The sequence below is a fragment of the Eulemur rufifrons genome, chromosome 15 (assembly GCF_041146395.1).
Source record: "Eulemur rufifrons isolate Redbay chromosome 15, OSU_ERuf_1, whole genome shotgun sequence".
NCBI classification, from domain to species: domain Eukaryota; kingdom Metazoa; phylum Chordata; class Mammalia; order Primates; family Lemuridae; genus Eulemur; species Eulemur rufifrons.
The window spans coordinates 94702099-94724690 of NC_090997.1; the positions used below are offsets into that span (position 1 = coordinate 94702099).

At 36.4% G+C, this 22592-nt stretch overlaps 1 protein-coding gene across 6 annotated transcripts in view; it reads left to right on the top strand.

Moving 5' to 3' along the window:
* Positions 1-22592, top strand: part of PCMT1 (protein-L-isoaspartate (D-aspartate) O-methyltransferase) — a 45595-nt gene that overhangs the window by 20603 nt on the left and 2400 nt on the right. For 2 of the 6 annotated variants that reach the window (XM_069487609.1, XM_069487612.1), the window contains 4 exons: positions 8498-8602; positions 10488-10608; positions 11708-11793; positions 16458-16674. In XM_069487609.1, the coding sequence (XP_069343710.1) occupies positions 8498-8602; positions 10488-10608; positions 11708-11793; positions 16458-16637 (492 nt within the window). In that variant the 3' untranslated portion in view covers positions 16638-16674. The remainder of the gene's footprint in view (positions 1-8497; positions 8603-10487; positions 10609-11707; positions 11794-16457; positions 16675-22592) is intronic. The other 4 variants (XM_069487608.1, XM_069487607.1, XM_069487613.1 and 1 more) reach the window with 3 other exon arrangements.

The window sequence follows — 22592 nt, forward strand, 5'->3', positions numbered from 1 at the left end:
TATAATAAAGTGTTGAATATCTCATATAATTTATTGAATACTATACTGAAAGTGAAAAACAGAATGGTTGTATGGATAGTTGAAGTACAATTTCTACTGAATGTGTATCATTTCTGCACCATTGTGAAGTCAAAAGATTGTAAGTCGAGATTTTGTAAGTCAAGGACTGTGTGTCCGTATTGTGGAATATTGTGAAGCTGTTAAATGAGGAAGCTCTGCAAGTACAAATCTGGCAAAGTTTTCAAGAAACATTAAGTATGAAAGTCGAGTGCAGAAGGATATTTAGAACATTTTGTAATATGATAAAATCAAATATATACACATACATACATTTTTTTCTATAGAAATGAAAACTAAAAATTTTTGCTAAGGTAGAGAATTAGATGATTTGAGGCACAGGTGTGGAAGTGGGATCTGCTTTTCACTGTATACGCTTGATTCCTTATCAATTTCTTTCTTTTTTTTTTTTTTAAACCTTAGAATAGGAATGGCTTTTTTATGCATTCCCTATTCAAAGAAATTAGTGATTAAAAAGAAAAGTTGTAGTCTTAAGATACCCCAAATAATTGGAACTACTACTTAAAATGAAAGATTTATATAGAAGCATTCACTTAACCCTAAAGGTTATTTTAGAAAACTAGTATACAACATATTTGGGAAATTGACTGGAGGGTTATGTTTTCAGGTATTAAGGGAAATACTGTGGATTTTTTTCCCCATGAAGTTTGGTTCTGGGTGTCCAATTCACTGCCAAACAAAATCTGGCAGTTACTCCTTGGGAAAGGATGTATTTTTTTTTTTTTTTTTTTTTTGAGACAGAGTCTCGCTTTGTTGCCCAGGCTAGAGTGAGTGCCGTGGCATCAGCCTAGCTCACAGCAACCTCAAACTCCTGGACTTAAGCGATCCTACTGCCTCAGCCTCCCGAGTAGCTGGGACTACAGGCATGTGCCACCATGCCCAGCTAATTTTTTGTATATATATATATTTTAGTTGGCCAGATAATTTCTTTCTATTTTTAGTAGAGACGGGGTCTCGCTCTTGTTCAGGCTGGTCTCGAACTCCTGACCTCGAGCGATCCACCCGCCTCAGCCTTCCAGAGTGCTAGCATTACAGGTGTGAGCCACCGCACCCGGCCTAGGATGTATTTTTTAACAACAAAAAACCGCAGCTTTATTCAAGTACTATAGAGTTAATCCTTTTAAAGTGTATACTTCTGTGATTTTTAGTCTATTCAAGACTTGTGCCAATATCACCACTAATTTCAGAACATTTTCATCACTGCAAAAAGAAGCCCTATATCCATTACCAGTTTCCATCCCCTATTCTGCCCAGGTCCTGGCAACTACTAATCTACCTTTTGTTTCTATCGATTTGCCTATTCTGGACATTTTGTGTAAATAGAATCATATAATATGTGGCCTTTTGTGACCGGCTTTTTGAATTTAGTATAATGTTTTCAAGATTTATCCATGTTGTAGTGTGACTTAGTACTTCATTCCTTTTTATGGCTAAATAATATTCCAGCATATGGATATAGCACAGTTTGTTTAATTGTTGATGGACATTTGAATTGTTTCTACTTTTTGGCTAAATAATACTGCTGTGAACAGTTTTTCCATGGTCCTATGTTTTCATTTCTCTTGATAGGTATATGTATTACTGGGTCATATGATAACTGTATGTTTAACATTTTGAGGATCTAAAGTGGCTGCACCATTTTACAGTCTCACCAGCAATGTATGAGGATTCCAGTTTCCCTGCTTCCTTGTTAACATGTTATTGTCTGTTTGGTTTTTGGTTTTTGTTTTGTTGTTGCTGCTTTAGAGACAGGATCTTGCTCTGTTGCCCAGGCTGGAGTGCAGTGGCATAATCATAGCTCATTACAACCTTGACTTCCTGAACTCAAGCAATCCTCCTACCTCAGCCTACTGAGAAGCTAGGACTACAGACGTGTGTTACCACCCCTGGCTCATTTTTTAATTTTTTGTAGACGTGGGTTCTTGCTATGTTGCTCAGGCTGGTCTCAAACTCCTGGCCTCAAATATCCTACTGCTTTGTCCTCTCAAAGTGCTGGGATTATAGGCATGAGCCACTGAGCCCAGCCCTGCTTGGGGTTTTTTTTTTTGAGACAGAGTCTCACTGTGTTGCCCGGGCTAGAGTGAGTGCTGTGGCTTCAGCCTAGCTCACAGCAACCTCAAACTCCTGGGCTTAAGCGATCCTACTGCCTCAGCCTCCCGAGTAGCTGGGACTACAGGCATGCGCCACCATGCCCAGCTAGTTTTTTCTATATATTTTAGTTGGCCAGATAATTTCTTTCTATTTTTAGTAGAGACGGGGTCTCGCTCTTGCTCAGGCTGGTCTCGAACTCCTGACCTCAAGCGATCCACCCACCTCGGCCTCCCAGAGTGCTAGGATTACAGGCGCTGAGCCACCTCGCCCGGCCTAGAGCCACCGCGCCCGGCCTCTAGTTTCTTTCTTTCTTTCTTTTTTTTTCATCATCCAGCCCAAAATGTCAAAATGTTTTCATCTATCCTAGTTTCTGTAAAGTGATATCTCCTTATAGTTTTGATTTCCATTTCCCTAATAATTAATGGTGTTGATCATCTTTTCATGTGCTTATTGGCCATTTGTGTATGTTCCTTGGAGAGATGTTTATGCAATCACCCTTTTCTTAATTGGGTTTTTTGTCTTTTTATCGTTGAAAATGCATTTTATTTAAATACATTAAATTTTTTAAATTGTGTTAAAATACACGTAACATAAACTTTATCATCTTAACCATTTTATAAGTATACAGTTTAGTAGTGTTAAGTATATTCACATTGTTAGGCAATCGGCCTTCAGAACGCTTCATTATAAAACTGAAATTCTATACCCATTCAATAGCAACTTTCTGTTTTCCCATTCTTCCTTTCCTCCAGCCACTGGTGCCCACCATTGTATTTTCTGTTTCTGTGAATTTGACTACTGTAGGTACCTCATATAAGTGGAGTCATACAGTATTTATCTTTCTGTGACTGGCTTATTTGTCATAGCATAATGTCCTCACAGTTCATCCATGTCATAGCTTGTGTCAGAATTGTCTTCCAAAAAGGATGCATTTTGAATGACTTACATTTTCTGAGTAATGTATGACTTTTAATAAGGAAAACATGTATCTATGTGTGTACATTTATATGAATGTCTGTATATACGCATTTACAAACAGTAAACACACGGTGTCCTTTGATGCTTGCTGAACCAGGATGTAAGTAGGATAAAATATTATTAATTGTATTAATATTATATGGACAAGCAGTTGTGATCTTGAATGAATTACTACATAGATCTTTGCAGTATTAAAATAGAAGTAGAAAGTGAGGAAGCAAAGAGAAATGACATCTGCATCTAATGAGCCTTTAAATCACAAGCTTGGAAGTAACTATAACACTAGAATATTTTCCAGAGCTGTGAAGAGAAATGTGATGTGTGCGTTGGTCAAAAGATTAAAAGCAGCCTGTTAAAATGGCATGTTGGTAGCAGTGAGTACGCCTAGCATCCAGATTTTAGATCTTAAGTGTCATTGCTCACTAAAAGAGACTAGCACTTCTTGGAGAAGTGACTGATAGCCAGAAAGTGAGGAAATACTCAAAGGCTAATGGGATAATGTCAAAGGACATAGGAGCAGATTTAAAGAGGCTCCCAAAAGCCAAATTTGAGAGAATTTGAGAATCAAAAATAATGACGATAACAGATTATAACACAGTAAATTGAAAAACAAAAATCTGTGAGTCCATGGAGATTTTAAAAAAACAAAAAGAACAAGACAGGGAAAAAAATGAAAACAATTTTTTACAGAAAAACAGAAGAATGCCAATTACTAAACGTGGATGGAAAAATAGAATTTTAGGCCGGTTGCAGTGGCTCATGCCTATAATCCTAGTACTCTTGGAGGCCAAGGTGGGAGGATTGCTTGAGCTCAGGAGTTCAAGACCAGCCTGAGCAAGAGCAAGACCCTATCTCTACTAAAAATAGAAAAATTAGCCAGGCATTGTGGCGCTTGCTTATAGTCCCAGCTACTCAGGATGCTGAGGCAAGAGGATCACTGGAGCCCAGGAGTTTGAGGTTGCAGTGAGCTATCGATGATGATGCCACTGCACTAAACTCAGGGAGACAGAGCGAGATTCTGTTTCAAAAAAAAAATAGAAAAGAATTTTTAAAAATCACTATTTTGTAATCATCAATGTAATAATTAGGCAAAGATCATCAATAAATCTAAAACCATTAGGAGAAAGATTGTTGGGAAACAAAAATACTCATGTATTCTCAAATTATTACTCCACATACCACTTTTTAATTATAAAGAGAAAAATATGCTTTGAAAATAGTGATCACCACATTTACTGAGTGGTTAAGGTTGGCATGTCCAGTAGTGAGATGGCCCAATGAAATGTCATGTGGCTTCCTGTTGTGCGGCAGTTGGTGGGCTGCACGGGAAGACCTGTATGTGTTCTTGCTAGAAGTCTTGGATCTGAATCTAACTCTGAGGAAGTAGAAACATTGAGGATGTGGGGCATTATGTGTGGGGATAACTGAAAGTAGAAACATTTAGGATGTGGGGATAAGTGAGTCAGTGTTCTGAAGAACAGTGACATGGTGGGTGGAGGAGGAGAATTGAGGGGAGAATATTCTAGATTGGCAAATGCAGAATGTGAACTTTGAATAGATTGGGGAAAAAAAACCATTTAACGCATATTTGTGTGTTATTCCGAAAAGGGTTCTGTGTAACCTTAAAGACTTTCTACTTTGAAAGTTTGAAAACTCTTGGATTTATATGAGACTGCAGCTATTAAAGCCCATCTCTCCATATGTTGGTTGTGGGAAAAGATAAACTTAACCTTTCTTTTTTAACTTTTTCTTATGGAAAATTGTGGAAGAGTTCCAACACCACACATACAAATAGCATAATGAACCTTCATGTAACGATCATTCAGCTTTAGTAATTACGAATAGTTTGTTAGTCTTGTTTTATCTAACTTTTTCTCTCTTGGCAGAGTATTTTAAAGCAAATTCCAGACATATTATTTCACCCCTAGATACTTTAGTATAAAATCTCAATGACTTTAAAAACATAACTGCAATGCCATTTTTTAATTGTTTCATTTCAACTAAGGATTGCCATTATTATACCTAACAATGTTTGTTAATGTTATCTTATGTCTAGTCCATGTTCAAACTTTGCTTTAAAAATTTTTTATCGGCCGGGCGCGGTGGCTCACGCCTGTAATCCTAGCACTCTGGGAGGCCGAGGCGGGTGGATTGCTCAAGGTCAGGAGTTCGAGACCAGCCTGAGCGAGACCCCGTCTCTACTAAAAATAGAAAGACATTATATGGACACCTAAAAATCTATATAGAAAAAATTAGCCGGGCATAGTGGCGCATGCCTGTAGTCCCAGCTACTCAGGAGGCTGAGGCAGTAGGATCACTTAAGCCCAGGAGTTTGAGGTTGCTGTGAGCTAAGCTGACGCCACGGCACTCACTCTAGCCTGGGCAACAAAGTGAGACTCTGTCTCAACAAAAAAAAAAAAAAAAAAAAAAAAAAAAAAAAAAATTTTATCGTTAATTTGCTTAAATCAGTATCCAAACAAGGTCCATACGTTGCATCTTTTTTAGTCTTGTTTTAGTCTTTTGTCTCTTTAATTTTAGTAGACCCCTTTCTTATTTTATATCTTATTTATTTATTGACAAAACTGGGTTCATTTGTCATATAGAATTTCCCATATTCTAAATTTGGTTAATTGTTTCCTTGGTATTTAATTAGTTCCTTTAAAAAATTTTTTTTTAATTTTTTTCAAGAACACTACTTAATGATCCTTCCTGTTGCATCTCATCAGGAGTTACATAATGTCACTTTTTTTTTTTTTTTTTTTTTTTTTTTTTGAGACAGAGTCTCGCTTTGTTGCCCGGGCTAGAGTGAGTGCCGTGGCGTCAGCCTAGCTCACAGCAACCTCAAACTCCTGGGCTTAAGCGATCCTCCTGCCTCAGCCTCCCGAGTAGCTGGGACTACAGGCATGCGCCACCATGCCCGGCTAATTTTTTGTATATATATATTTTAGTCCATATAATTTCTTTCTATTTTTAGTAGAGACGGGGTCTCGCTCTTGCTCAGGCTGGTCTCGAACTCCTGACCTCGAGCGATCCACCCGCCTCGGCCTCCCAGAGTGCTAGGATTACAGGCGTGAGCCACCGCGCCCGGCCCATAATGTCACTTTTAGTAACTGGAATAAGAAGTCTTTAAAGTTTTTTTTTATTATAATACACACAGCGTATACACAGTAAGCCTAATGAATTTTTACATGTGTATACATGTATAACCACTGCCCAGATCAAGATACAGGACATTTTTCAGCACCTGAGAAATTTCCTGTGTGCTTCCTTAATTAGTCCCCATCCCCAAGGTAACCAGTGTGCTGGCATTTATCACCTAGATTAGTTTTGCAGAATAGGGAGTTTCCCTTCTACCCTTCTTGTTGACATTGCCTTATTTCTTATGATAAAAAAAAATTTTTATTTTGACATAATTTCAAACTTACAGAAATGTTGAATGAAGAGTAAAATTCCTGTGTACCTTTACCCATGTGCCCCAAATGTTATTTTACCACATTCACTTTATCATTTATTCTTTTTCTCCTTTCACCCCTCCCTCCTCCGTGGTGTGTGCGCGCGTGTGTGTGTGTGTGTGTGTGTTTGTTTCCTTTTTTCTGAGCTCTTTGAGAGTAAATTGCAGGCATGATGTTCTTTACCTTTAAAAATAAGGATTTTCTCTTACATAACCACAGTATAGTTATCAAAGTCTAGAAATGGATATTGATGTGACACTGTTAGGCAATTTACAGACCTTATTTAGGTTTCATCAATTGTTCTGATAATGTTCTTTATAGGAAAAAAATACATGTCACGAGTTTCATATGATTGTCATGTCTTTTTAGTTTTCTGAAAACACTGAGGAACAGTAACTCATTCTTTTCTTTTATGGCCTTGAAAATTTTTATGAATACAGGCCAGTTATTTTATATCATGTCCTCAATTTGGGTTTGTTTGATGTTTTCTCATTATTCAGTATGAGTTATGCATTTTTGCCTGGAATATCCCAGATGTGATCTTTCTTAGCAGAGGCATTTGAGATCAGTGTGTCCCATAATTGTGATGTTAACTGTGATCATGTGATTAAGGTGATGTCAACCAGATTTTTCCACTGAAAAACTATTTTCTGAACTCCACTGTACTACTCCACTACTACTACTGCTATTTTTCCTTTTGTGATTAATAAGTATCTTGGATGAACACTTTGAGGTTATTTAAATATCTTGTTTATTCATCAAATGTTAATCCATTAGTTTTGGCTTCCATTTATGATTTTTGCCTGAATCAATTATTAATGAGATGGTAGTTACCCAAAGACAATTTTCTAAGTTCATCACTTTTTCTATATTTATTAATATTGGGAACAGTTTCCCCTATTCTCCATTTATGTTAATATATGTATAGAATTATGTATTTATCACTGTAGATTAATGGATATGTATTTTTATTAATCAAGATCTGGTAGTAAATGTGCTACTGGATCTGATGATTTTTAATGGTGAAAACACCAGACATTTAAGAACAGCTTTTGAAATAAAATTTATTAGTTCCAACCTCATGTTTTGGAAAAGCACCGAGATGCAAGCTTAAAAGAGAATGAGGTAAGGAAGGTTTTAGTTCTTGGTTTAGTCCAAAGCATAACAATGAGTTTATCTATAATTTAAATGTACTGTAAGCATAAAAATACATATCCTTGAATTCTACTTCTAGGAATTTATCACCTAGATATACTTTATAATATTTTTATATAGATTATTATATTATTCTACAGGTATACATTATAAGTTTATTTCATCTTTTTGTTATAGAAGATTGGTGCTAACTTAAATATCTCCCATTAGTAGTATTTGTTATTATAACACATCCATATAAGAATATACTCCTTAGCCACAAAAAAGAATGAACAAGCTGGTTAAGTATTGATATGAAAGGTATTTCAAAACATAATAAATGAAAAAATGCATATATATTTACTTTCATATGCAAAGAATGAATATTTTTGGAAGGAATCACAGGAAACTGGTAACATTGATTACCTTTAGGGAGTGAAACTGGATAGTTGGGAATGGGAGTGGGGTGGGGACTTTTCACTGTAAATTATTCTATCTTTTTACTTTGAATTAATTAAATTTTAAAAATTCACACACTGGAGATCTAAAATTACTGAAACACTTGATTGAATTGTAAGAATTCTAATCAAACAGTGAGAATTTTCTTATGTAACTCCTATGTTGACATAAGTATATATGTTTTTGTTGTCTTGGTATGTGACAATAGTAGAAAAATTGGTAGAAAGTTAGCAACTATATTTATATGCCATGGTGTGTATACTTCAGAGTCTTAAATGAATATTTCCTTTGTTTTCTTTTGGCAGCATGCATATGCACTAGAACTCCTATTTGATCAATTGCACGAAGGAGCTAAAGCTCTTGATGTAGGATCTGGAAGTGGAATCCTTACTGCATGTTTTGCACGTATGGTAGGAGCTTTATTTTTCATTCTGGCCCCAACAGAAGAATATTGTATGATTTGGCTGTATGTTTTTTTAACTTGTGGTTTTGATGTTTGTTTGTTTATTCTACTAAGATAGTTTACTTGTTTGTTTATTAAGATAGCAGTTGGAGTGAGCATCGCTTAGGATTTTGTTGTTGTTGCAGGTGACAGAATATTCAACCCAAACTGGCAGATCTAAAAGGGAGTTTATTTGGTTGGTATAATGGAAAAGTATAGGGATATATCTGGCTTCTTGTGTGGCTGGATTTAGACCAGATGTTGTTATTGACAGTGGGTTTCTCTCTGCTTTTTGGTTTGGCCTTACTTTCCTCCACATGTTGGCTTCCTTATCAGGCAGACTCTACTCTGCCCTTGTGATCCCAAGTTAGTGGCCAGTAGCTCCCAAACTACATTCTTCCAAGTTCTCACTTGGCAGAAAAGAATAGCGTTTCCAAACACTCCTACAGGTTTATTAGGAATGAAGGTAGAGCTTCTTTTACATTATAAAAAGTGCCTTAGAAAAATGCCTTGTTTATTATACTTCAACTTTTATCACCAGAGGCTTATCTGGTAAGTGACTATTCAGAGTATAAGCTGGGGACATGATAACGCACCTTGGAGTAAAGGTTCATCTGTGCTCAGATAATCAAATCAGTTTGATTATGAGAAATCTTGTGCCTGCAGGCTAGATTGGAAAATTCTGGTCTTGTTAAGTTGGGATTTAACCTTGGAGTAGAATCCATGTAGCTTGCTGTAAATATATAATCAGCAGACTCACTAGAATGTAAGCTCTGGGAAGGTGGAAACTTTGTCTGATATTTTTCGTTGATGTATCTATCCTAAGCATCTAGAACAATGACTGGCACATAATAAGGACTCATATATTTTTTGAAGTTGTTTGCTTGTTTTCTAGAGGTTAAGTCCTCATTAATGGGTATCAGGGATTTTGTTTTTCTCTTCTTTTTTTCCTATCACCCTTGGTTGTCTGGCACAGGGATTTTTTTTTTTAAACGTTAGAAATAGCATTTAATTAGTGACTTGTTCTCTACACTTGAAATGTTTATGGTTATAGAGGAACATTCATTTTTTAAAATAATTAGGTTTCTGAGTTATCATTTTTAAAAAATTAGAGTTAATGTTTTTCACACATTTACCATCTGCTAGTCCATGTTCTAAGTGCTTTTCATGTTTACTCTTATTTAATCTTCATATCCTTTATGGAGTATATACGCTTTTCCTCCTCATTTTATAGCTAAGGAACCTGATTCATGGGAGAGGTTCTTTCCAAGGTTATACTGTTGTAAGTGATAAAACTTAGCTAAGAACCCAGGTAGTCTGACTTTAAAGCATTTATTGTTTAAAACTTTTTTTTTTATAACTAGTATTAATACTTGAGGCCTTTTTATATTTTTATTTATTTTTATGTTTTCCACTAATGGCAGTAGAATAAGGTATAGAGATCCTTTCCCATCAAATTTTTATGGAATATTTTAATATTTGAAGTTATGCTTTTAGATGAAACTTAAATTAAAAATTATTGCATTACCTTTAAATATTAGTAATTCTTCAAAGTTCTGGATTTAAAATAGAAATCTAAGAAAGATATAATTGTTCTTAGAATAAGTTTTTGTAATTTTTTTTTAGCTTTTAGATTGCTTAAACATAATTATTCAGTGAGAGTGATAGTTGAGAAAGTTGTATAGGTAAATAATTTGTGATAAACTGAGTGTTTAGCAATCTAATTGGAGGCTTAAGCTATTTATTTTTTATTTCTCATTGTAGAATATGATTTAGATAAGGAAACACTTCAATTGCACTTTGGAAAAACAAATTTAGCCCAATGAGCTATTGAATTATTTTCTCTTTTTCAGGTTGGAAGTAGTGGAAAAGTCATAGGAATTGATCATATTAAAGAGCTAGTAGATGACTCAATAAATAATGTCAGAAAGGACGATCCAACCCTTTTGTCTTCAGGGAGAGTGCAACTGGTTGGTGAGTATCAATCAACTTCAAAATTTCTTCTCCAGAGGATTTTTATTTTCAAAAGATCGAATGCAAACTAAATAATAGTCAGACCTAAATATCACACTTTTTACATTCACTTTTAAGTACTAAAAAAAGAAAAACAATTATTCTTTTTTTTTTTGAGACAGAGTCTCACTTTGTTGCCCAGGCTAGAGTGAGTGCCGTGGCGTCAGCCTAGCTCACAGCAACCTCAAACTCCTGGGCTCAAGTGATCCTCCTGCCTCAGCCTCCCGAGTAGCTGGGACTACAGGCATGCGCCACTATGCCCGGCTAATTTTTCTATATATATATTTTTAGTTGTCCATATAATTTTTTTCTATTTTTAGTAGAGACGGGGTCTCGCTCTTGCTCAGGCTGATCTCGAACTCCTGACCTTGAGCGATCCACCCGCCTCGGCCTCCCAGAGTGCTAGGATTACAGGCGTGAGCCACCGCGCCCTGCCAAACAATTATTCTTTTTGCCTGCCTAGTGAGTATATAGCATTGTATCTCTTTGTAATTTTAATTTTGTATTTCTTTCTAACCAATGGGATTGAATACTTTTTTCATGTGTTTGACCATTTGGATTTCCTCTTTCATGACATACCTATTAGATATTAGATTGCTTGTATTTTTATTTGATTTATAGGGCTTCTAGCCCTTTGTTTATATATATAGTAAATTTCTTCTCCCCCTTGTGGTGTACCTTTTCATATTACTGGTACCCTTTTGATAAATAGAAATTTTAAAATTTTAATGTAGTCAAGACTTACCAGTTTTTTCCAGTGCTTTCTGTGTCCTGTTTAAAGATACCCTGAAGTCATGAAGATATGTCCCTATATTATTTTTTAGAAGCTCTATCATTTTAGCTTTTCACATTTAGGTCTTTGATATTCCTAACATTGATTTTTGTATATGTATGAGGTGTAGGGGTCCAGTTATTTATTTTTTTTTATATGAATACACAATTGTCCCAGGATCATTTATTGAAAAATCCATCCTTTCCCCATCTTAAACCCTTTATACTAGAATTCTTCACATTAGGTTTGATCCGAACAGGTTTTTAAAGCATACCTTTTTTCTTTCAGTGGGGGATGGAAGAATGGGATATGCCGCAGAGGCCCCTTATGATGCTATTCACGTAGGAGCTGCAGCCCCAGTTGTGCCCCAGGCAGTGAGTTGGGATTTTTTTGTGTGTGTCTGTGTGCTTTATTTAACTAAAACTCTAAAAGATGATGTTCAAAATATAATTAGACTTTTGGGTCATGCATTTTGGTTACAGTTAGCTGTTACTCTTTTTTTTTCATATGCAAACAATTGTATAAATAATATGAAAATTACTAAACCACAGCTGTGGCTGTCTTACTTCAAGCAATATTTGATCCAGGTAAGAACTAGGACAACAATAGAATTGGGAAAATCCCTCTGGAGTTCATGACCTGATAATCAGTTTGGTGAAGTTTTATTATTCATAAATACGAGAATATGCAAGACTATGTTAGGTGCATGAGAGATATTAGGAAGTATTTGTCATACATTGTACCCTCACAGAGCTTATATTCTAAAATAGATGTGTCTCATATATAACAAAGAAATTAATGATATGATAGCATATCATTAGTAAATTATATATATTGGATGGAAAAGAAAATACGTTATGTGAGGGAAAAAATTTTGCATTGAGTGGTCAAGGAGACTTCATGCAGGGATGGAACTTGAACTGAATCTTAAGGAATAGTAGAATATGCATAGTTGGCAATGAGAAGGAAGTGTATTCCAGTATTGTATATTATTAGTATTATTATATTTTTGGAGTACAGTGGTGTAATCAGTCATAGCTCACTGTAACATTGAACTCCTGGGCTCAAGCAATCCTCCTTCCTCAGCATCTCAAGTAGCTGGGGCTATGGGCAGGTGCCCCCACACCTGGCTAAATTTTTTCTTTTTTTCTTTTTTTTTTATAGAGACGGAGCCTCGCTGTGTTGCCCAGACTAGTGTTGCACTCCTGGGTTCAAGCGATCCTCCCCCCTCTGCCTCCCAAAGTGCTGGGATTACTGGCATGAGCTCCCACACCCAGCCAGTATTGTACATTATATAGTCAAGGAAATGTTTAAGGTGCAATATTGATTTTTCATTTTAGTAAGGCTCTGATAAGCTTTTGTCATCCCTTAATAATTTTTGGTTAAGTTCACTAAAATGCTAGGTTTCTATTATAATACGTTTTACACATTCTTGACTAGATGACCATGGGCTCGATGTGACACTGTTTTTTCTGCCCAGTCTCATCTGCTCCCCAACCTGGAAAAGGTTCTTTTTTACATGTTTAGATCAGTTATAAGAAGCTGAAAGTTGAGGAATTTATTCTGGTTATTGACTTATATTGGCTGAATGACTGGGAATAATCACTTGATCTCTCTGGCCCTGTTGGTTATCTGTTAAAAAAAAAAAAAAAAAAGGAAGACTAAACCAATGGTTTTAACACATTTTAATTGAAGTATTAAAATAATGTAAAAAAGTGTACAAGTCATAAGTGAATATCTTGATGAATTTTCACATGTGAGCACAAGACCAATGGGTTTTTAACTTTTTTTGAGACAGAGTCTTGCTCTTTTACCCAGGCTAGAGGGCAGTGGCTTCAGCTTAGCTCAGAGCAACCTCAAACTCCTGGACTCCAGTGATCCTCTTGCCTCAGCCTCCTGAGTAGCTGGGACTACAGGCACGTGCCACCACGCCTGGCTAATTTTTTTCTATTTTTAGTAGGAACGGGATCACTCTTGCTCAGCCTGGTGTTAAACTCCTGAGCTCAAGCAGTCCTCCTGCCTCAGCCACCCAGAGCGTTAGGATTACAGGCATGAACCACCATGCCTGGCCTTGGGTTTTTTTTTTTTTTTTTTTTTTTTGGCAGCCTAGAATGAACAGTTAAAATCTAAAATATTACTAGAACGGCGTTTAAATGAAGGGGGTGGGTATAGGGCTCATCTTCCCTACTAGGACCCTGAGGCTTTCCAATTTTAAGGTAGCAAAGTACAGATGTTTATGCCTCCTCTTGGATATCACTCCAAAACAACTAGAAAAACAAGAAACAGAAACACAAACTCCATACTAGTTAACCAGGAGATTATACCTGCAATCCTGAACTCCACAGTATGAGAAGGTAGAAAGCAGATGAAATAATAGCTGACCCAGGAGGGTGGAGGAAGTGGAAACCAAAGAGACTACAGAGCAAAATATCATGCAGAAGCAGTTTGCTCTGCAAAACTCTGGAAAGGCTTAGGAATGGAAGGCATTAAGACTTTGGAAATCAGAGGTGAAGCATGAGTCTGAAAAGAGGGGGTGGTGCTTGAAATTCTGTATAAGAAACTATTAGCCTTAAGCCCCAAGTAAGAAAATTTCCCAAAGCTGACAGATTCTGTAGTTTGAAAACCTCTACTGAGTGCTCAAGATAATGAATTTTTAGAATAAGAAAAAAGAACCACAATATCATCATGAAATTTCAGAATATTAGGGATAAAGAGAAGATTCTAAAAGCTTCCAGAAAAACAAAGCAAATCTCCTGTTAAGGACTGCTAGTCAGAAAGGCATCAAGTTGCAAAATAACAGCATTAGAATCAAGTCAGGAGCAAATCATCAAAATTCTGAACTGAAAATTATTTCTAACCTTGAATTCTATGTGCACACACATCACCAAATAGAATAAAGATAGTTTTAGACTTATAAATCTCAATCTCCGTCTTTTAAAATATTCCAAGTACAATTTCACAAAATGCTTCTGGAGGAATTGCTTTAATAGTATGATCAAAATATGAGGAAATGGGGTTGGTTGTGGTGGCTCATGCCTGTAATTCTAGCACTTTAGGAGGCTGAGATGGGAGGATTGCTTGAGGCCAGGAGTTCGAGACCAGCCTGAGCAAGAGTGAGACCCCCATCTCTGCAAAAAAAAAATAGAAAAATTAGCCAAGCATGGTGGTGTGCACATGTAGTCCTAGCTACTGGAGAGCCTGAGGCAGGAAGATCACTTGAGTTTATAGTGAGCTATGATGATGCCACTGCACTGTAGCCAGGTGACAGAGTAAGACCCTATCTCAAAAAAAAAAAAAGGAAGAGACAGTAGGAACAACCAAAGAGGAAACCAAGTAGGGCATCTTGGTCAGAAAGAGGTATAGGAATTCCCAGGATGAAAGCTAAGTAGCAGGCCTGGAGAATAGGCAGTCCAGATTTGGAGTCACTAGAAGGAAGTCCCTCTACAGAAGAGAAAAGAAAAAAAGCACTAATTAGATAGGTTTGACTGTGTGAAATTTTTGTTGAGAAGCTGTTGGAGGGTAGAAGGATTTACGGACAGTTACAAAGAAAATTAAGTGAATGAATGAAAAAAGAAAAGCCTTCAATTTTAGCTGCAGGGAAAACAAAACTATTAATATTATATAAGAAAGGAAACAATCATTGGATACCTCTTGGCTCAGCAGCAAATCAGATTTACACAGTCATCACTGAAAATGATTTTAATAAATTATGATTGGTTAGATTGGGGCAAGGAAGCAGAATGTATGTTAAGAGAGCTCAATCCTTATATAGCATATATTTCGAAATATAAAGGTAAATACTAGAAGACAGCAGAAAGGATTTAAGATGATTGGATTTAAGGAGCAAGATTGGGGTGGGAGGAAGAAATCTGTTTTTCATTGTAAACCTTGAAATTGAGAAAAACAACTGAAAGAATACTTAAAAGTATTACTTTGATAAAAATTAAAATGAAAACTAAATTTTTAATTGAGGGCACCGTTCTCTGGGGTAATAGATATTATCCAAAGTAAGATTTCCTCCTTTGGATTGACGGTGATCTGTAAGGCTATATTATGATAAAATGGTAAAATATGATTTAAAAGTTTTCTGACTGGAGGGGCTTTCACTAAGTAGTCTTGGCTCTTCATTGATAGGAGTGTCCTTGTTCTAATGCTGCAGGGACTCCAGCCCTACCTTCCCTCCTCGTGGTACCAGTAATCCTAAATTTAATCATATAACTAGGGTTCCCTTATCTTTGCTTCAGTGATGCCCTAGATTCTAAAATAATAGGATAGGGATTCCTTGCTGATTTCTACACTTCTCCTCCTGCCCTATCCCTCCTTTTCAACCCACAGAGATTCAGAACAGGCACACAGGCATTAGAATTTTATACTTTGCCCTTGGTCTCCCCAAGGGAATAGTTCTACATTAGGTGGTTCAGTTCAAACATTTGGAGCACTATGGTTGTACCAGGTATTTACCATATGTTAGATGCTAGGAGCACAAAGATGAACAAGACACAGTCCCTATTCTCAAGGAACCTGCAGCTTAATAGAAGAGGCTGACAGTTGAGTAATAGTATAACAATCAAAGTATGTATAAGTTTGAATAGCCCTTATCCAAAATGCTTGGGACCAGAAGTGTTTTGGATTTTGGATTTTTTCAGGCTTTTTTGGGTTTTGAAATATTTGCATATATATAATGAGATATCTTGGGGATAGGATATAAGTCTAAACATGACATTTATTTCTGTTTCATATATATCTTATACACATGCCCGAAGGTAATTTTATTATTATATTTTCAGTAATTTTCTGCATAAAACAGAGTTTTGACTACCACCCACCACATGAGGTCAGGTGTGAACTTGTGTCATGTTTTGGATTTTGGAGCATTTCCAACTGTGGACTTTCAGATCAGTTTGCTCAACCTGTGTATATTAAATAAAGTACATTTCTGCTTTCTTCCCATGGACCCTAAAAGTTTTTTACAGTGATGTAAAAGGACTATTAATATCAAATCTATAACTTGGTGTATGTGTTTTTCTTTTTCTTTTAGCTAATAGACCAGTTAAAGCCTGGTGGAAGATTGATATTGCCAGTTGGTCCTGCAGGTGGAAACCAAATGTTGGAGCAGTATGACAAGCTACAAGATGGCAGCGTCAAAATGAAGCCTCTGATGGGGGTGATATACGTGCCTTTAACAGATAAAGAAAAGCAATGGTCCAGGTGGAAGTGATTTTATCTTCTGCTCTTTCTTCTTCCACACATGCAAGGTGAAAGGGTGTGGATTTTAAGACTACAAGAGCTGTTTTTTGGTTGTCACCTTTATGCTACTCCATTATAACAGAAATTCATTACATTAAAAATGTGAAAATTTTGCATGGTCTGCCCTTCTTTTGGTTTAATTCATGTCTTTGGGAAAGGGAGGGTGAGACTTGGTTGGCACAAAGGTGTTTTTTGTTTGTTTTTTCAGAGACTTTCAGCTGCAGTTCAGCACTTCTAAGGATATTTTTTTCATTATTGGCCACTCTGTGTTCCTATATTTACAAATCATTTTTATAGCTACTATATTGGCATGGAAACAAAGGCTTCCATCTGGAAAGGAATGGCCCTTGGTCACTCTCTATTGTATTAATACCATTGTTATAAGAAGGGGAAAGAACAGTTGTCTCAATTTTTGAAAGTGTTAGAATCCCAGAGAGGGCATCCTTCCTCTCAGCTTGATTTCTCTTTCAATCAGATCCATAGATGTCTGACAACCTGTACCTGCTTTTACATTCAGGCTTGTTTCAGAGCCACCATAAGGAATAAACTCATCATTCTAGAGGCCAGCCAATTTTTAAGCTATACTTGGGGAGGAGCAGGGATTCCATAAGCTACCTAGTGAGTGCCCAGGTCTCACAAACCCACCCAAAGGGCCAGCAGCATGCAGCAATTTTCAGCACAGCATGGCTTGTTGTAAATATAATGCCCACTTTTGTTTTATGTCTCAACATAATCTGAATATTTTGTTTGAAGCCAAGATTTCTCTTCTCTGTTTTCTTCCCATTCCCATTCCCTTTGATGAGAGGGAGTGAGATCAGAATGTAAAAGTACCATTAGCTAAGATTACTTGAAGTTAAATGCCAAAATACTAAAGCTTTATAATTTCTTTATCTTAGAATCTATTTTTATTTGACGTAAAGATTCTTATTTTAAGATAATTATTTTCTTAATTAAAATAGTGGTAAGTTTAATAGACCTCTCAATGTTGTTTTCTAGAAAGAGGAAAGGTACTTTTTGAATGAATGTTTAATTGCAAAAATGGTAATGAATCTAACTTAGTTCAAAACTGTGTTTTACTTTGAACTAAATTCAGATCAGGCTTTTCTAAAATATCTTCCTAGGAATTGCATTTTATTCTTTACCTATAGCTATTTTCTGTGAATTCAAGCCTTGAGCATAGCTACTTCTTAAAAGAAATTATTTAAAAAACTATCTTTTCAGTTAGAATTAGATATAGTTATTACCGATTTACAACCTTTCTTCATTTCTAATATGGTTTATATGATTACAGAGTACGTGATTACAAAGAATATGATTACATGGTATGATTAGTGAAATTTGATACCAAGTAAAAGTTCATATTCATTAAAAAGTTTAAAATTTTTCTTTTTGTATACAATAAATATTAGTATTAAACATTCTATCTATAATTTAATGATGGATTTATACAAAGTATTTTGTTTTTATATAATTAGAGGTGGCTTTACCATGAAGCTTATGGAGCTGAAACTACAGAGCCCTTTCTTGCTAAGGTCCTTTCTGACCCTGTACCTAATTTTATATGGTAGTCTTATTGATTTTTTTTCCTTCATAAAGAGGTTCTCCTAATTAAGTGAGCCTTAGGACCCCAGAAACCCTGAATCTACCTTTGATAAAACCAAACTATTTGTTAAAAAATTTAGAATAACTTTTAAACTTATGGACGATTATTTAGTCATTTGCCAAACATTTAAATGTATACCTGTTTTTCTTTTTGGCCTTCAGATTAAGAAAAAAATATCAAGCAATTTTTACATTTTCCATCATTGGAAAACTTTTTTCTAGCTGTACCAGGAGGACATTCTAATTTTTTCTGTTGTAGATTTTTTTTTTTTTTATCTCTTTGTTCAAATACATTTCCTACATCCAAAGATACAGTTCTAATTACAAAGCTACTCAGTTACTTGATTGTAATTCTGGAAGTTTAAAGCATATAACTCAAGGTGAAACAAAATTTAGAAACTAAATTGGGAAAAAAACAACTACCATATTAAAAAAATTGTCGTTGAAAATTACTGGAAAATAGGATATTTGAGAAGGTACAATATGAACAGTTAACTTAAAATCTTGACTGTTAATCTGCTGTTTCTCTTTGTGTTCGGAAACTATATCATCAGGGTCTAGGCAGGAAACAAGGCATAGTCAGGTAGGATTTTGAAGTGATTTTAATAAAGGGACTTTCAGAGAAATATGGGAAAGATATGGGAACCAGTAAAGGATGATGTTGTACCCAGGGACCAGGGACACCCGGGAAGCTTTTACCACTCTAGGTCTAAAAGGGAAAGGGGAGGAAGCAGTTTGACTGGAACCCTTGAGAGCAGGGACAACCTGGGTGGGGGATGGAGGAGGAGGTTGGTTGCTGACAGGAGCTGTAGTGACAGGGGGAAGCAGCCCCTACCAGATCTATGAATCACCTCAGTGTTCTTCCCTCCCGTGCTCCTCTGTCTTGCCAGGGTATCATGTGGGCCAGACTTACTGGAAGACAGAGGAAGGGGCCCTGTGGCAAATGTGGTCTGAAATCGGTTCTCACCACTTCCTTCCCCTTCCCCCTAAGTTGATACCCCTGCTGCTTTTAAAATTTAGGTCTGGAAGAGATTTGAGATGTCATCTAGCTTTTATATGCCCTATTTCTGTCTCCTTTAGGCCAATCTATACTTAAACTGTTCTTTTTTTTTTTTTTTTTGAGACAGAGTCTCACTCTGTTGCCCAGGCTAGAGTGAGTGCCGTGGTGTCAGCCTAGCTCACAGCAACCTCAAACTCCTGAGCTCAAGCGATCCTCCTGTCTCAGCCTCCCAAGTAGCTGGGACTACAGGCATGCACCACCATGCCCGGCTAATTTTTTCTATATGTATTTTTAGCTGTCCATATAATTTCCTTCTATTTTTAGTAGAGATGGGGTCTCGCTCTTGCTCAGGCTGGTCTCGAACTCCTGAGCTCAAACGATCCGCCCACCTCGGCCTCCCAGAGTGCTAGGATTACAGGCGTGAGCCACCGCGCCCGGCCCTTAAACTGTTCTTGACAGAAAAAAATGTGTTTAAATTTCCTTTGGAAAAGTAACATCTAATACCTTTGTTTGGCAATTTGTTCTGTTGTTAAATATTTTTTTCAGTGTGAGGACCTTCTTAATATCATTCATTCAACCAGTATGTGTGTACCTGCTATGCCAGGCACTGTACTAGGCGCCAGGAATCTTCAGCTGTGAATTTGAAACGGACTGTTCTCATGGAGCGTATATGAAGAGTAATGTAAGAGATCAAGACAAACAGGCAATTACAGTGTAGTGTGTTTAGATTCACAGTAAGGAGCAACTGAAGTGTTCCAGCCAGGCAATGAAGTTATCAGAATTACATTTCAGAAAGATAACTCTAGCTGTCATGTAGACAGTAGATTGGAAAGGGATAAGACTAGAGTCAGAAACAGGAGGGGGTTGTAACAATTCAGGGGTGAAATGACAGTGGCCTGAATTAAGGCGATGTTAGTAAGGATAGAGAAAAGTGGATTGATAGCTACGTCTAAAAAATGGTCACTGTTTTCTAAGTGTCTAAGTGTCTATTCCATATTTGGGAATTATCATCTAAAATGTTCCTTGGTCAGCTTCTTGCGAGACTAGATGATTTCTGTTCTTTCAGACTTTCTTCAGGATTAATGTAACAACTCACAGTGCTTTCTTAGGAACCATCTCTTGTTTCTCACCAGCTTTGCGTCCTTCTTTTACTGAGGGATCCGCTGAGGGTGAGATTTAATTTTTGCTGAGGAGGTGTGACAGAAACTGTATTTTAAAAATGAGAGCTAGTGGGCATGCTGAATTCTAGTACCAAATAAAGCCCCAAACTTGAATGTAGGCTTATGTCTCCTTATACTTGGAAAAATGTCACTTGTAATTTTGGTGGATTAACAGAAGGTGAAAGAATGCCATATCTATAGGCCATAGGCCATAGACCCAGAATCTGTGGTATTATGATTGTAGATATGTAATACTTGTATTAGTTGCTTCTGAAACGTAATACTTTTAAAATTTGTATTTTATTTTAAATAAGTATCTTTATATATGTATATTTATATCAATATTTTGTTCTTCTGGTGAAAGTTTTATATTTGTTTTGGGTTTTTTGGTTTTTTTCTTTTTTTTTTTTTTTTTGGGGTTTTGAGACAGGGTTTCACTCTGTGACCCCGGCTAGAGCACAGTGGCATCATCATAGCTCACTGCAACCTCAAACTCCTGGGCTCAAGCTATCCTCCCATCTCAGCCTCCCAAAGTGCTAGGATTACAGGTGTGAGCCATTGCCCCCGGCCTGATTGTGCATTTCTAAGGTTGACAATATAGGTCCTAGGGTATCCAATTGACCCTGTGTTCCATATTCTATATTGTTCCTTTTTTATTTTTTTACGTATGTTAGAGCATTGTGACATATTTTGTATCCTTAAAGCCAGGGATATATTGTTATTTTTGAAATTCTTTTTGTGTCTCTCACAATGCATTGTATGAAGCAAATTGTACAAAGCTTTTGTGGGGGGGCAGGGGACTGGGTGGAGGAGGGGCAGAGTCTTTGCACCATCATTGCTCGCTGCAACCTCAAACTCCTGGGCTTAAGTGACCCTCCTACCTCAGACTCCCTAGAAGCTGGAACTACAGGCATGTGCCACCACGCCCGGCTAATTTTTTTATTTGTTGTAGAGATGGGAGTCTGGCTATATCTCAGGCTCAAACTCCTGACCTCAAGCAATCCTCCCATCTCTGCCTCCCAAAGTGCTGGGATTATAGGCATGAGCCACTGTGCCTGGCCACAAAGCTTTTATTACCTCAGAAAATCCATTAAATTATTAGAAAACATTTGTGGATTTTGATTATTGATTCCTAGTAGATCTTTTCATTTGTTCTTGGTAAAGAACATATAAGAGTAAATGTTAGTAGCATGGAGTCATTAAAACCTCATAAACATTTAAATTATGTATAATTATATGTTATATAATAAATATAGTTAATAACCTAACGAATATATTTAGCACATTATATATAGCAATTTTATTTATTTTATTTTATTTTTTTAGAAATGGTCTCGCTCTATCACCCGGGCTAGAGGGTAGCAGTGTGATCATAGCTCACTGCAGCCTTGAACTCCCGGGCTCAGGCGATTCTCCTGTCTCAGCCTCTTGAGTAAATGGGACTAACAGGCGTGTGCCACCATGCCTGGCTAATTTTTTATTTTTATTTTTTGTAGAGACAGGGTCTCACTATGTTGCCCAGGCTGGTCTTTGAACTCCTGGCCTCAAGTGATCCTCCAGCCTCAGTCTCCCAAAGTGCTGAGAATAAAGTGCCAGCCCTTTTTTTAAAAAAAAATATGGTAATTTGAAAGAGCCTTTCTAAAAATTTAGGGCATACTACTTTTTATTGTAATTGATCTATTCATGTAAGTCAGATAAAGATATGGTTATGTAGAATTTTGAACATTAGGAAAAATTTAATGACTTACAAGTTACTTAGATTTCAGAGTGTTAGAATGGTGAGAAGATTGTACATGCACTGGTAGCAAATTTTTGTTTCTCCCTGGCATCCTAATTTTAAAATTCAGGTCTATAAACTTAATATCTTTATTAAAGCATTTTTTAGATGGAGAGAGGCTATTTGGAAATGTTGCGCTATGTTGATGAGGCATTAATTTATTTGCAGTATCCTTAATGCCTTGTAATAGGTAAATAAAATATAATGAATTAATAAAAGTAACAGTATGTTTAATCCATATTTTAAAAAGCACAGGTGAATTTGTTTATAAATAGAGCACTTTGCTAGTGAACTCTTTGTAGACTGAATATTTTAATGCTTGCATGAATTTAAGTGAAAAATTCTATGAGAATTATAGTACTGTTATTTAGAAGAGTATACTAAGAG